The sequence below is a fragment of the Silene latifolia genome, chromosome 5 (genome assembly GCF_048544455.1).
Source record: "Silene latifolia isolate original U9 population chromosome 5, ASM4854445v1, whole genome shotgun sequence".
In the NCBI taxonomy this organism is placed as follows: domain Eukaryota; kingdom Viridiplantae; phylum Streptophyta; class Magnoliopsida; order Caryophyllales; family Caryophyllaceae; genus Silene; species Silene latifolia.
The window spans coordinates 40,506,249-40,521,066 of record NC_133530.1 but is presented as its reverse complement, the minus strand read 5'-3'; the positions used below and the strand labels follow the sequence as shown (position 1 = coordinate 40,521,066).

At 38.7% G+C, this 14,818-nt stretch overlaps 1 protein-coding gene across 1 annotated transcript; it reads left to right on the top strand.

The window, feature by feature from the left end:
* The first annotated feature begins 4,704 nt into the window (after positions 1-4,704).
* LOC141655263 (uncharacterized) lies at positions 4,705-5,325 on the top strand. The gene has a single exon (XM_074462350.1). The coding sequence runs from the start codon at positions 4,705-4,707 to the stop codon at positions 5,323-5,325; it is 621 nt and encodes a 206-aa protein (XP_074318451.1).
* The last annotated feature ends 9,493 nt before the right edge of the window (positions 5,326-14,818 follow it).

Sequence of the window (14,818 nt, the reverse complement as noted above, 5' to 3'; positions counted from 1 at the left end):
CTTAGAATCTCATACCCAAGTGTCTCATCTCAAAATTCTAACTCCATTCCTCCCCATCCAAACCCTAAAGCTAAAAAAAAAAAAAAAAAAAAAAAAAAAAAAAAAAAACGGTACTTACTATTCCTAATTGTCCATTGATATCCCCTTGAAACTCCATTGTCAGGTATGCCGATAACTTTCATTTTTTATTTTTTTTTGTTTGATTAATGCATTTGTACGTAGGTATGTATAGGTGTATAGCCTTCAATTTGGTTTTTTTGTTTGATTAATCTTTATGCACGTCCACTAGCAGTGCTTTGATTATGATTTTTTTTAATTATTTGTTCTTTAAATGAAAATATGATTATAATCCTCTCTCTAGTTTTCTCTCCCCCTTCTCTCTAAAAAACAAAACCCTAAATCCTCCCCCTTTGCTGCCGCCGTTCTCCTCCTTCCTCCCACCGCCACCCATCAACCCCCTACCATGTCGCCGGGGATGGGGTCTCTCAAGACCTTTCTCCGGTGACCCGTCTCCTCTCTTCCGATTAACCCTCCTCCCCTTTCTTACCCGCACCCGGTTCTGGATCGTACGGGTCTGCCCGTTCCTCTCGGTCTACGTGGTGTATGTGGGCTGTTCGGGTCTTATCGGACGAGTTTGTTGAGGTGGTGTGGCAGGGTGGTGCTTGGATCTGGCGGTGTTGTGGGTTGGTAGGGAGGCGGTGACTTCCGTTTTTTTCCCGTGTTCCGCATTGTTTCCTTTATGTTTTTGTTTAATTTCCGCTTTTGTTTTTGTTTCGTCTCTCTTTCTGAGGGTTTTGTCCCCGTCTATCGGTGGTGTCCTTCTCTCAGTTTGAGAGCTTTCGTTTTCTGGTTCGTTTGCAGTTTTCTAATAAGTCAGCAGAAGATCAGCGTTGTTATAGATCGTTATATGGTTTTACATATTTTGTCCGATTCATGTCTACAATCAATCAAGTCAGAAGAAATGGATACTCGTCAAGGAAGATTCAGAGACCCTCTTATGGATGAAAGCCTTTTGCGGCGAATCGATGATAGAGACTCTGTTGCAGTGTTTCATTCTTTGAACAAGAATTTATTTCCTATGGTTGTAATCGATTTGTATCCGATTGAGCTTGGCATATGTTGTAGATGTCGTATGACTTTTTATTAATGATAATGATCTTTTCTAAAAAAAAAAGAAAATATGATTATACAAAATTTGTTTTTTTATACAACTTTATACATAATTAATTAGACATAAGTTACTCTTGAATTGGATGTGTATTTTTCTGACAATTTTTATGCGTGTGATGTTTAGACTATCGTATTTTTCATAGTTATGTGAATTTTTGTTGGTGTTAGAATATTTTGCTATTGTCGTAATATATGAGCATGTTCAATGAATTTTTATGGAGTAATTTGGATTTTTGCATTTGTTGTAGTTAATTATAATTTTAAATAATATTATTTTAGTTATCTATAATGAAGAAAACAAAATTATTAGGAACCCATTCCAAATGTGAACCAAACAATATGAATGACATTTAGAATCCATTACAAGATCAAACCAAACAAGCAAAGTATAGGGTTCTAACTCCATACCTCATTGGTATTAGAATCCATTCCATTCCATTCTAATTGTTTGAACCAAACGGCCCCTAAGAATTTTATTCTCTTAGTAGTAAGGGAGATTATTTTGGACTTGCAACAACTTGTATTGCCTCACGTATGTTGTTTTTAAGTTCTTTATTTATGGATGGAAGGTTTAAAGTCGGTATGCATTAACAAACAAAATTGGCCGGGTTACGAGTCAAATTTCACCGCTTTGTTTGTTTTGCTAGATTTGATTTCTACCAATATTATACAGAGTATAATTGTTTCATGTGTTTTCGGTATATTATAGTTACAGATTTCCAAAGTTGACCTTTGAAATGCCAACATTGAAAGGAGTAATTCATACATAACCCAGTTAATGTACAACAATGACCTTTATTGTAAAGAATACAATTTGTAAGGAATATAAAAGCTTCAACGTACCGTACTCTTCGAGTCTTTACAATAGGGTGTGTCCTAATAGCTTCTACAACCATGTGGATAACACTCCTTGAAAAAATGAGGAAGAGCAAAATTAGAACAAATTAGAACTCCAACCATGAGTATACATCAGCGATTATATGAGGAAGGAAACGCTGCGTGAGAAACCACAGAAGAAGACGAGGAGAACAAAGTGGGGTTGTAGTAGAAAAAGTACACTTTTTAATTGAATTTGGCACAAAACGACAAAGATTAATATGTAATTGAATTTGGCACACTGTTTGGGATGTAGTACTTGGTTGTACCAAAGAATTATTTACCGCTCAATTTTAAATTTTACCAAAAATTAATTGTAATTGTTTTTTTTTTCAAAAAAATAACTATACCATAATTCCTATTTTTTTTCTCTACAAATAGGTAATTATATTTGATATATATTGACATACTTTTCCTTCTCTTCTTTCTAAGATTTTCTTTACTCTATTAGATATCACTTTTCTAATGGACGTTTAAGATTTGTAATTTGTGGGGTAATTGAATAACATTGATAAAAACGATTATATTGATAACTGACAACTGATAACACATAAATAAAACTGATAAAAAATAAAGCTAACACGTAAATAAAGCTGACGGAAATAAAGATAACACGTAAACAAAGGTGACAACTCATGACAACGACATATATTAGACTTGAAATACTACCGTTAACATAACCACGCCACAAATTAATTCCTTAGTCAGTGGAATAACGTTCTGATGAAGAATTCTTTGGCTTTCATAACTCCTCTTCAATGTAACCGCAATAAATCTCGTAAAATTCGATCTTCTGAAGGAGGCCTGCGAATATCTCACCGGTGGCCATGCATAGGTGATATATAGTCATGTGAGAGATGATCGTTTCACACCTCTTGAATAACTCAATAACCTCAGCCTCCAGATTGCTTAAATCATCCCTCTACAATATGACAATTTCTGAATAAGAACATAAAGGTATAAAATTAACAAAAGCAAAAGCGGAAATGTATATTATAACGATTTAATTATAACACATATCTGTACCTCTGGTTATGTTTTCATCAGGAACATATGGATTATTGTGCCTGTAACGCGATCCCATCATTAGTGCTAGTGACGTGAGATGGGGTTCACCTTGTCGAAGAAGTTCCAAATAACGTCATTATTCACCACTATCATTAGGCGGTGGAATAATAACGGAATCCAAAGAACAATTTCATCAATTTTAATTTGTAAATAATTAACCTCTTCAACATTATTTATAGGCATAATAAAGAATAAAAAAAATGATAAGAGAGATTTTAGAGAAAATAAAGAAGAGAAGGCGAGTTGTGTGCAAATTATGGGTTGGTTTAGGTTACTTTAAATAGAGAAGAGATTAGGGTTGGTTCTATTCAGATTACGGATAAGATTGGATAAACTTATCTCTGATGTTTGACCAGGGTTTGTCTATATAGATTATAGATAAGATTGGATAAATATCAATAAATGAGATCCTAGTTGTTTGATCATGGTTGGTTCTATCCAGATTACGGATAATATAGGATAATGTCGATTGGATAAATTAAATCTCTGTTGTTTGATCATGGTTGGTCTATATAGATTACAGATAAGATTAGATAAATATCGATAAATGAGATCCTAGTTGTTTGATCATGGTTGGTTCTATCCAGATTACGGATAAGATTGGATAAAATATCGATTGGATAAATGAAATCCCAGGTGTTTGATCATGATTGGTCTAACTAGATTACAATTCATAGTTTTTTCTCTATAAATAAGTAAGAATATTGACATATATCAACACACCATTTTCTTTCTTACTTGTTTTATTTCCTTTACCTTCTAAATTTTTTTTTCTAATTTTATCATGGATCCTTATGAAACAGAAATGTTAGAAATTTTAGGAAAATGAGAGATAACAATTTGATTCCTCGAGTGGTAGAGTGAAATCCACAAAATGTTGGTTTGTTTTTTTAAAATATGAAATCCCGGTTGTTTGCTCATGGTTGGTTCTATCTAGATTACGGATAAGATTGGATAATATCGATTGGATAAATGAAATCCCAGTTGTTTGCTCATGGTTGGTTCTATCTAGATTACGGATAAGATTGGATAATATCGATTGGATAAATGAAATCCCAGTTGTTTGATCATGGTTAGTTCTATCTAGATTACGGATATGATTAGATAATATCGATTGGATAAATGAAATCCCAGTTGTTTGATCATGGTTAGTTCTATCTAGATTACGGATAAGATTGGATAATATCGATTGGATAAATGAATCCCAGTTGTTTGCTCATGGTTGGTTCTATCTAGATTACGGATAAGATAGGATAATATCTCTTGTCTATATATAGATATATACTTATTCTCTTAGTTGTATTATTCATCACACTCATCTTCCTTCTTTTTCACCTCAAATGGATTTTTCATTTGAATTCTCATCATCTTCATCCTTTAGCGATGACAATAATGAAAATGAAATAATAGAAGAAGCTATTGTTCATGTTATATCTCAAGTACCTCGAATAATAAATCGTAATCATCGAAGACGTCCTTATCAAAGAAGGTACATTGAGAGGAATCGTGGCCGGTCACGAGAATCTCTACAATGACTACTTCTCTCCTAATCCTACCTTTCCTCCAAACTTGTTCCGATGTAGATTTGGAATGCATCGACACGTATTCCTTCGCCTAGAGCAAGCAGTGGAAGCCTATGATACATTTTTTTCTCCCGGTCCTGACGGAAGTGGTAGAGTGCCAATATCATCTTTGCAGAAGTGCACTGCAACCTTACGCATGTTAGCGTATGGAGAAGAAGCCGTTAGAACAAATGAGTACTGCCGGCTTGGTGAATCAACAACATTTGTTGAATTAGAAAAATTTACTGAAGCTGTTATCAATGCATTTGGAGCAGATTACTTACGATCACCTAATGCAACTGACCTCCAAAGGCTCCTACAAATTGGTGCTCACCGAGGGCTCCCTGGAATGATGGGAAGTATTGATTGCATGCATTGGCAATGGAAGAATTGTCCGGTTGGTTGGAGGGGGATGTATCAAGGCCGAAATGGTAGAGCTACTGTCATTCTTGAAGCAGTTGCCTCACAAGACCTTTGGATATGGCATTCTTTTTTTGGGATTCCAGGGTCTTGTAATGACTTAACTGTACTCCATCGCTCTCCTATTTTTGATGATATGATAAATGGGCGAGCACCTCGTGTTAACTATATGGTTAATGGAAATCATTATAACTCGGGGTATTATCTAACCGATGGGATCTATCCATAGTGGACGACCTTTGATACCGTCATTTTGTATCAAAATTAAATTTATAATCCGAACTAAAACTATAGCTAGTGATAGTAAGGGTCGAACCACAGAGAGACAAGATCAATTCTATTTGCTAATTTTTAATCTATTGAAGTAACAATTTAAATGGGGGTTTTGAATTGGTTTGATTCTAAAGACTAATTGACAAAATAAAGAGTTTCTAAAATAAGATAAAAGAGAGATTAGGAACTTCGGTTCACCGTTGGCTAAGGTCAGGTCACAAAGGGATAGCAGAGGTCTTGTAACGGTCTCAGGGAGTAAGAGCAAGCCTTTCGATCTATGCTCAAATTTAACCTTACGGTCTTTTAATTCCCTAGAATTTTCTCAAGCTTTCGCTCAAAGGAAATTCCACAACTAAATCTAACCTACTAATCTTTCAATCTAGGAAGATGGATTTATCAAAAGGAAGTAAGATCGATACGGAAGAAATCATACTACTAAAATCGACCTAATTTACACCATGGCTCACCTCGTTCCCAATCAAGAAGATTAGCTATGCATGATTAAAATTATAACAATTGCAAAATTGAAGGCATACAATGAAATTGACATGATTGAAAATGAATTAAGGACAAAAGATTAAAATTGAATTTCTTGAATAAAAACTAGTAACAACAAGAATTGAATTAACAAGAAATAAAAGAAGAAGGAAATTGCATTAAAGAGCTTACTAAAGAATTGATGAACAAAGTAATTGAAATTGGAATCCGTCGTCTCACTTTCTTGTCTCTAAACTAGATCTAAAAACAGTTCTTGAATAATAAAAAGCATAACCTAAAATTGTTCCTCCGTTCTACTGATAAACATGCTCCAAAAGTTAATTACAATTGGGCTTTCAAAAGTCTAAAGCGTAAAATAAATCTCAGCCTCGCGGCCTGGTCGATCGACTAAGGGCAGCGGTCGATCGACTAGCCAGTGCAGTGCAGTATCTCCTGCTGAACGTCCACGGTCGATCGACTGAAGATGTTGGTCGATCGACCAACTACACTGTGCAGAAACATCTTCTTCTCTTCAAAACAGCCTCTTCACTCCATGCACGCATCCCGAGGTGAACGAGTCCGAACTCCCATCTTCCAAGTTTCCATAAAGTCGCTTCCGGAGGACGATTTAAGCTTGGTTTAGCTCACTTCCACTCATTCCTACAATAAATCATAGAAATTGCAAAGTAAACCATTTCGGGAGAAATAGTAGCTTTAAGCTAACAAATACGCATAGAAATACGTGCCAAAACTGCGAATAAAGTGTATAGAATATGCACGTATCAAATCTCCCCAAACCAAACCTTGCTTGTCCCCAAGCAAGCACTATGACCCAACTAAAAACCTAATGGAAAGGAGTATATCTCAGAGCTAGCTACAAGTCAATGTAAACCGTTTAATGCACATAATCAACTACTGCAAAGCTCAAAGCAAGAGAACAAATTTATGCATATTATGGAATTAAATCAGGAGTTCGACCTTGCAAGATTCATAAATTTGGACTCTCCCGGGTTACTCTTCCCTCAGCAAGGCAAATGGTAAGAATATATATGTAGAAGAGAGGGAAGAAAACACAGACTCTCACCTAGACTGCGACCGACAAAACATGTATGCTTGACTAGTATGAATAATGATTCTAGCTACCGTACACACGCATAACCACCGTCAAGGACCATTACATGCCGAACTATTGCACGATTTGGATGTGTGAGGTTAAGTGGGAAGAAAAAGGGCAAAACAAGTATGGAAATGTGAGGGTAAGAAGCCAAGCTAGTGCCTAACAAACCATCAGAAACCGTATCCCGTTCCTTCAACTCGAAATAAAAACCATTGCCTCTAAATGTCTAGGCAACACACTATCCCAAAACAGACACTTCCAATTCATAAAATAAGCACATGAGGTGTATTCTCAACTCAGCCGAATTATTATTTTTTTTTTCTCTTTTTTCTTTTTTTTTTTCTGGATGGGCAGTCGATCGACCATCAGACCCAGTCGATCGACCACCTCTGCTGGACTATACTCACTGTCCAGATCAACTTCCCTTTTTCTTTCATTTTTCTGAGTTTTTTTTTTCTCTCCTGGCTTTCTCTTTTTCAGGCTGACACATTAGCAACTCCTGCAATTCTCATAAATACTCACTCCAACAGTACAGAAACGAACCAAAACTGCTATAATTCGACAAATTCCTCTACTACTACCTAGCTCGGCATAATGGTAGGCTAAGTATGGGATGTAGTTGAGGGCAACTGGCAGATATGGCTTATAGCGGAGTTAAATGGGGTAAAATGAGAAAGGGGGAGATGCAATAGTTCTCAAAACATGTAATACCGACCACAAACCGATGCGTACAGGCAATAAGCAATCAAAACTCATACACATGCAAAACATGAAATGACGGGAGTACTACTCTCAATCCTAAATTAACCGGTCATGAATGTCACCAGTTATAGGCTCTATATCTCAGAAAGTATAAGTAGTTTGCCAAAAATAAATGAATCAAGTCTAGTAACCTGAAGTAAATTCCATAACAAAATTTGAGAAATCACTTTTAATTCTCGCTAAGCAGTTGTGAAAAGGCAAGGAATGGCATATGTTTGACTAATAGTGCGATGTCATCATTAATAAACTCCAATCCGACTCGACTATATGCAAAAGTAAACGTGATATTTTTGATTTTTATGAATTTTTTCGATTTTTTTCTTTGTTTTTGTAGTATTTGTAATTTTTTTTTTTTTTAAAGAAATTAACAAATGCAAGCTAAAATGCAATAAACGTGTGACTGAAATGCAATAAAAAACAAATGCAGATGCAATAGACATATGCAAATACCCTCCCCAAACCAAAACGCACAATGCCCTCATTGTGCTCAGCAGCAAATCACCAGCATTCACAACAATATAGGGAGGAATAAAAGCAACAACAAAAGAAAAGGAAACTAACAAAAAAAGGATAGGAAACTCACAAAAAACGACCTCCCCAAACCAGCCAAAAACGGGGGAGGTCGGAATGCGTCTAGTCACCACCATCATACTCAGAACCACTATCCTCCTCGGACCCCGAGTCGTGCTCCTCCTCCGCCTCAGCAGCGGCGACAGTAGTAGTAGTGGGAGCAACTCTCGTGGCAGGCTGAGGGTAACCGCCCACCGGAGGAACAAAGAAGGACGGGTGAGTCCAGGCACCTCGTGGGAGCATCCCCGTCCGAGCGTACTCCTCGTAAACTGGGTACAGGGCCAGGGCCGTGTCTAATCTGTGCTGATCAAAACTCCTGCACAGGTCACCCAACACACGTGAAACCGCCCTTTGGTCCATGACCGTAAGGATAACCATAGGTGGAGGGGGACGAAAAGTGGCCGGGAAACCCGTGGGGGCAGGAGTAGAGGAGGAGGAGGCCTGTGAAAAGGAGGCACGATCTCGCCTCGAAGTGCTAGCAGTAGCGGTGCCCGCCCCAATAGGGAGCCTGTAGCTAGGCAAGGGCGGGCGAGCTGCCCCCAAAACAGTGGTAAGGGGCAGGATAGGAGGGAGGCCAAGGACAGGGATGCGGTCGCAGATGAAAGAGTCAATCTTCCACCGACTCCGACTATCGACCCACTTCACAGACCTCGCGTAGGCAAGATCCATGAAGCATAAATCAGGATCAATAGGGGCCTCCTCTCGAGGGAAAAGAAGAACTAGACGGTTGGCGATACGCGTCACCAACCCACCACAAACAATAGTGGCCAAAGAGCCCTCACTTATAGTATGAAAGTGAGCATCGGTCAAATAAGCTATGTTATAGATACGAGCTACCCGACTTTCAATGTTCAGATAGCCCGCCAAGATAGATAATTCAATGGCATTCACATTATTTGACTTCTTGCGGCCGAAAATGGTATTACCCATCAGCCGTAAAAAATAGCGAAAAGGGGGTAAGTGAACGGAAGTGCCCGTCCTCTTAGGACCGTTCTAGTCAGAGATACACGACCACATCACCCGATGTACATCAGAAGTTTTCGAGGTGTTACCCCCGAAATAAAGATCCAAATAACCAGCAAATTCGGCCAATGTTAAAGAGTATGTGACATTGAATAGCCGAAAAGAAATGCAAGAGCTACTCTCGTTGGCTTCAAAGGAAGCCTGGTCAAAGGCAAAAGACGAGAAAAACTCGAGGGTCAAAGTGTAGTAAGTGAACTCAGCCATGTCCACAAGACCCGACATTCCTGTCCCATTTAGCAGAGACACAACAGACTCAAAACAACCTAATTTCTCTAAAGTTGGCCTGTGAAGAAAACGAGTGGCCTGAACTTTCATTTTTCCGACAAAGAGAGCGAATTTTGCTCGCTGAGTAGAGGTGGAGAAAGTAACCTGCGGATAGTCAGGTAGACTATCCGTAGTATCCTCGATCATCAATGGCGGACCCCGCGGCCGTTTGGCAGCTCCCTAATTGGACTGACCTTCGAACATCGTCTACTTTCCTTTCATCATTGTTGCTTCCTACAAAATTAATCAAATTAGCAACTAGCTTCCCTTAACCTTTAACAATGACGATTTATGAAAACCCGAAACAAAAATCAGAATTTGAAACGAAATTAGGGTTTCGAAAAATTGGGGAAAAGGGAATTAAGCACCTCCTAGTTGCTAAGATGTCTTGAAAATCAAGGGAAAAGGATAGCAAAGGCATTTAAAACATAAATTCGACAAGAAATCAACCCCAAATCGATTTTCCTCAAATCGATTTTTCGATCAAAAGGCAACATCGCTCGAAATAAGGGCATAGAGATTTAGCAAGAATCGAAAATAAAGGATTAGAAGAGGATTAGAGACATACCTTTAATGAGAACTCAGGAATTTGAGCAAGGAAAATCGAGAATAAAGGGGGATTTGCGGGGAAAATCGCAAGAAAGGGGAAGAACAAAGGGTTTTCCTGATTATTTTGATTAAGTGAAAGTGAAAGAATGAATGAAGAATGAAATAAAACTTCCCTATTAATCTTGCGTTCTGATCTCACGCAGGGGTCGATCGACTATCAGGCTCAGTCGATCGACCAGGCTTCCCTTATACAGCTCTCTGATTGTCGCGTGGTGGTCGATCGACTATATTACCCAGTCGATCGACCAATCTCTCTTATACAGTAGCCTCTGCCTTTTTCTCCTCAGTCGATCGATTGAGGAACTTGGTCGATCGACTGCATACGCTGGCAATTAATCTTATATATGTTAAAATTTGCCTTGCCAACTTAAATTTCCAGTCTTTCTCTCGCAAACATTCAGTAAATCATCCCGCGCACTTTGCATAAAATAAATTCCTGCAAAAATTCTCAAAGGCGCACGTCTTTCCACAAAAGTGAATGCTAAATAAAATCAAATAACTAAAACTCCTAATGCAAATTAAATGAAATAAAACTGTAAAGTTCCTAATTACAACAAAAAAGTACAAGCCGGGTTGCCTCCCGGTTAGCACTGGTTTAAGAGGTCCCGCACGACCTTTTTACCTCAGTTTACAGCTTCTAAAATTGGGTCGAAGTACAATACTTCAACCTTCCCAACGAAATCGTCTGCACCGTGATAATGTTTCACATATTGGCCATTAACTTTGAACCTTTCTCCAACAGAGGTCTCCAGTTCAACCGATCCGAACTTTGTAACTGCTGTGACCGTATAGGGGCCAGTCCACCTGGATTTCAGCTTACCGGGAAATAAACGGATACGAGCATTAAAAAGAAGTACCTTATCGCCAATATGGAACTCGCGCTTAATGATTCTCTTGTCGTGCCAGCACTTCGTTTTCTCTTTGTAGATCCTAGCATTATCATAGGCCAGCAGCCTAAATTCCTCCAGCTCATTCAGCTGTGTCATACATTTCTCACGAGAGAGGTTAGGATCCAAATTCAAATCACAAATAGCCCACCAAGACTTACGCTCCAACTCAAAAGGTAAATGACATGTCTTACCATAAATCAATCGGAATGGTGACATCCCAATTGGCGTTTTAAACGCAGTCCTATAAGCCCATAAGACATCATCTAACTTAAGACTCCAATCTTTCCGTGATTTAGAAACAACTTTAGCTAAAACTTCTTTCAATTCCCGGTTATAAATCTCAACCTGACCACTAGTTTGGGGATGATACCCCAAACCTCTACAATGTTGGACACCGAATTTAGTCAATAAAGCACTAAGTTGTTTCTCTTTAAAATGCATTCCACCATCGCTAATGACAACCCTATGGACACCAAAACGAGGGAAAATAATCTTTTTAAACAGTTTAATCACGGCCTTTGCGTCGCAATGGGGAGTAGCGATAGCTTCTACCCATTTGGACACATAATCTACAGCTACGAGGATATATTAATTACCTTGACTGCTCGGAAATAGTCCTTGATAATCAATGTCCCAGACATCGAAAATCTCAACCTCTAGAATGCCTACCTGTGGCATCTCATGTCTCTTTGAAATATTCCCCGATCTTTGACAAGCATCGCACTCAACAACAAAATTTTGACTATCTGCATGCAAAGTTGGCCAATAGAAACCAGATTGGAGTACCTTAGCCACAGTCCGGGACGGACCATGGTGACCACCATAGACAGAAGAGTGGCAGGCTTCTAGGATATCCTTCACCTCCCATTGAGGCACACATCTCCGGATAAGACCGTCTGCGCATTCCTTGAAAACATAAGGATCATCCCAAAAGTATTGTCTAGCATCATAAGTGAACCGCTTCTTCTGCTGCCATGAAAGCTCGGGTGGTATCTTACCTGTCACAGCAAAATTAGCATAATCAGCAAACCATGGGGGTGGATAAGACCCTGAAGTAGTAATAGCTAACAGACTCTCATCAGGAAAAGAATCATTAATAGGTAACGAATCCTCCCTTTCTGTCAGCTGCAGACGAGATAAATGGTCAGCCACCACATTCTCTGCTCCCTTCTTATCTTTGATCTCCAAATCAAACTCCTGCAAAAGGAGTATCCACCTCAAAAGCCTCGGCTTCGCATCCTTCTTAAGAAAGAGAGTCTTCAGCGCTCCATGGTCACTATAAATAACAACCTTAGAACCTAACAAATAAGACCGAAATTTGTCTAAGGCAAAAACTACAGCTAGAAACTCCTTCTCAGTGGTATAATAATTGACTTGAGCCTCATCCAGAGTTCGGCTCGCATAATATATGGCATTCAAAGCTTTATTTTTCCGCTGTCCCAAAACTGCACCAATCGCATAATCGTTGGCATCACACATAATCTCAAATGGGAGGTCCCAATCAGGCGGCTGAATGATTGGTGCAGAAACTAGAGCCTCCTTTAACCTGTTAAAAGCTAAAAGGCACTCATCAGTAAACTCAAAGACAACATCCTTAAGGAGCAATTGTGTAAGTGGTTTAGCAATTTTTGAAAAATCCTTAATGAAACGCCGATAAAAACCAGCGTGACCAAGGAAACTCCTCACTCCTTTAACATTCACGGGAGGAGGCAATTGCTCAATCACCTGCACTTTTGCCTTATCAACATGTATACCCTTATCAGAAATCAGATGCCCTAACACAACTCCCTCATTTACCATGAACTGACATTTTTCCCAGTTTAAAACAAGATTAACATCAATACAACGCTGCATGACTTTATCAAGGTTAGCTAAACAACGATCAAAGTCATTACCACAAACTGAGAAATCATCCATAAATACCTCTATAATGTTCTCTATATAATCAGAAAAAATCCCCATCATGCACTTCTGAAAGGTAGCTGGGGCGTTACACAATCCGAAGGGCATCCTGCGGTACGCAAAAACACCCTGTGGACAGGTAAAAGTGGTCTTACTCTGATCGTCCGGATGAATGGGGATCTGAAAGAACCCTGAATATCCGTCTAGAAAACAGAAAATTTTGTTAGAAGCAAGTCTTTCAGTCATTTGGTCAACAAAAGGGAGGGGGAAATGATCTTTCTTGGTGGCGGCATTCAACTGTCTATAATCAATGCACATCCGCCACCCTGTCACAACGACGGTATCAAAGTTTGATGCGTGTCATTTATATGATGTTTTACACCCCATTTTACACGCATTTCAGAGCTCATTTGTGTAGTTTATGCTACTATTTGCCCCATTTCGTCTACTTTCGTATTTTTATGTAATATTGTAGATTTATGTGAAAATGAGTAGATATTGAGCTAAAATCCGTCCCCGAGAACATTGCATTGCATTTGACATGAAGTATTTACTCAAGGAACGAGCTTGGTGCGCATTTCGAGGCCCGAAAGACAAATCCACGAGAAGTTAGATGTCAACATCAGCTACTTCAGTCGATCGACCGCTGCCTTCAGTCGATCGACCAACCCGCGAGTTCCAGTAGCTCTCGTTCGTAAGAGCGATCGATCGACTGCCTTGCATGGTCGATCGACCAAGCCGCTATTCCAGACGTGAATTAAAAGATCGAGAATTAAGAAGCCCATAGTACATTAGGTTAAGGAATAAGAACTACGTTGTATTCCTATATAACGTAGCTTTAGCATTCAGAATAAGGATCGAGTTTTGAATCTAATTTTCATTCATTTTATCAAGTTCTATTATCGAATTAGGGTTCTAAATATTGTTCTCATTTTCAATACAATTACTTTTGCATTCGGTTTTTGGGATCATTATTCTGCAATTCCGTTTGGTATACTCCTGCTCTTATTTCAGTTTGCTCTATTTCGTTGTAGTATAGAATTGCTAGTTAGTTTCCCGAAGCCAAAATTATCGTTTATGTTATTTGTTTATTCAATTATCTCAAGCATGAATTCAGTAGTTTATTTCATTAATCTTGTTGTTATTTTCATAATAGTCATGAGTAGCTAAATAACCTGTGCTAGGATGTAGGGGATCTGTAGGTTAGGCGGTATTAAGATTAGCATTACCTGAAATCGCATGCCGGTCGATCGACTGGGTTCCCTGGTCGATCGACTGGCCACGCTGAGATTGTCTTCGTTTTAATTGATTTAAATTCTATATTTGACGAATCGAGTGCACGCGACTAGTTGAATGCTTAGGAAATGACTGACCCATTAGATCGAAAGATAGGGAAGGTTGTTAGACTACCAATTAAAATGACTAAACTATTCTAAGATCGAAAGATAGGTAAAGTTTAGGTTTTTAGTCACTTTTCAGGATGAGAGTCAGTACTAGTGATATTAGGGACTTGTAGCGAGATCGAAAGATGCTGCTTGTTAAGACTGGACCGAGAGGACTTCTTAGTTTCCCGTCTCACGTTATTTATTTCAGGCCTACCTAGTATGCTGCCGCCGAACTACAGTGAACCGACCATCTTAACACCCTTTTAATTCTTGATTTTATCCGTTTAATTAGTTTACTGTCTTTTATTGCCTTTAGCTATAGACCAAATCAACTCAACCCCCCCATTTGTTACCTTAGGATTTAAAATTAGACAACTAATAATTGCATCGCCTCCCTGTGGTTGGACCCTGTTACCGCTAGCTTCTGTAAGTTTTAATAGGAATTATAAA

Coding starts and splice junctions, on each gene's coding strand:
- LOC141655263 (XM_074462350.1), top strand. CDS start 4,705: ATGCATCGACACGTATTCCTTCGCCTAGAGCAAGCAGTGGAAGCCTAT.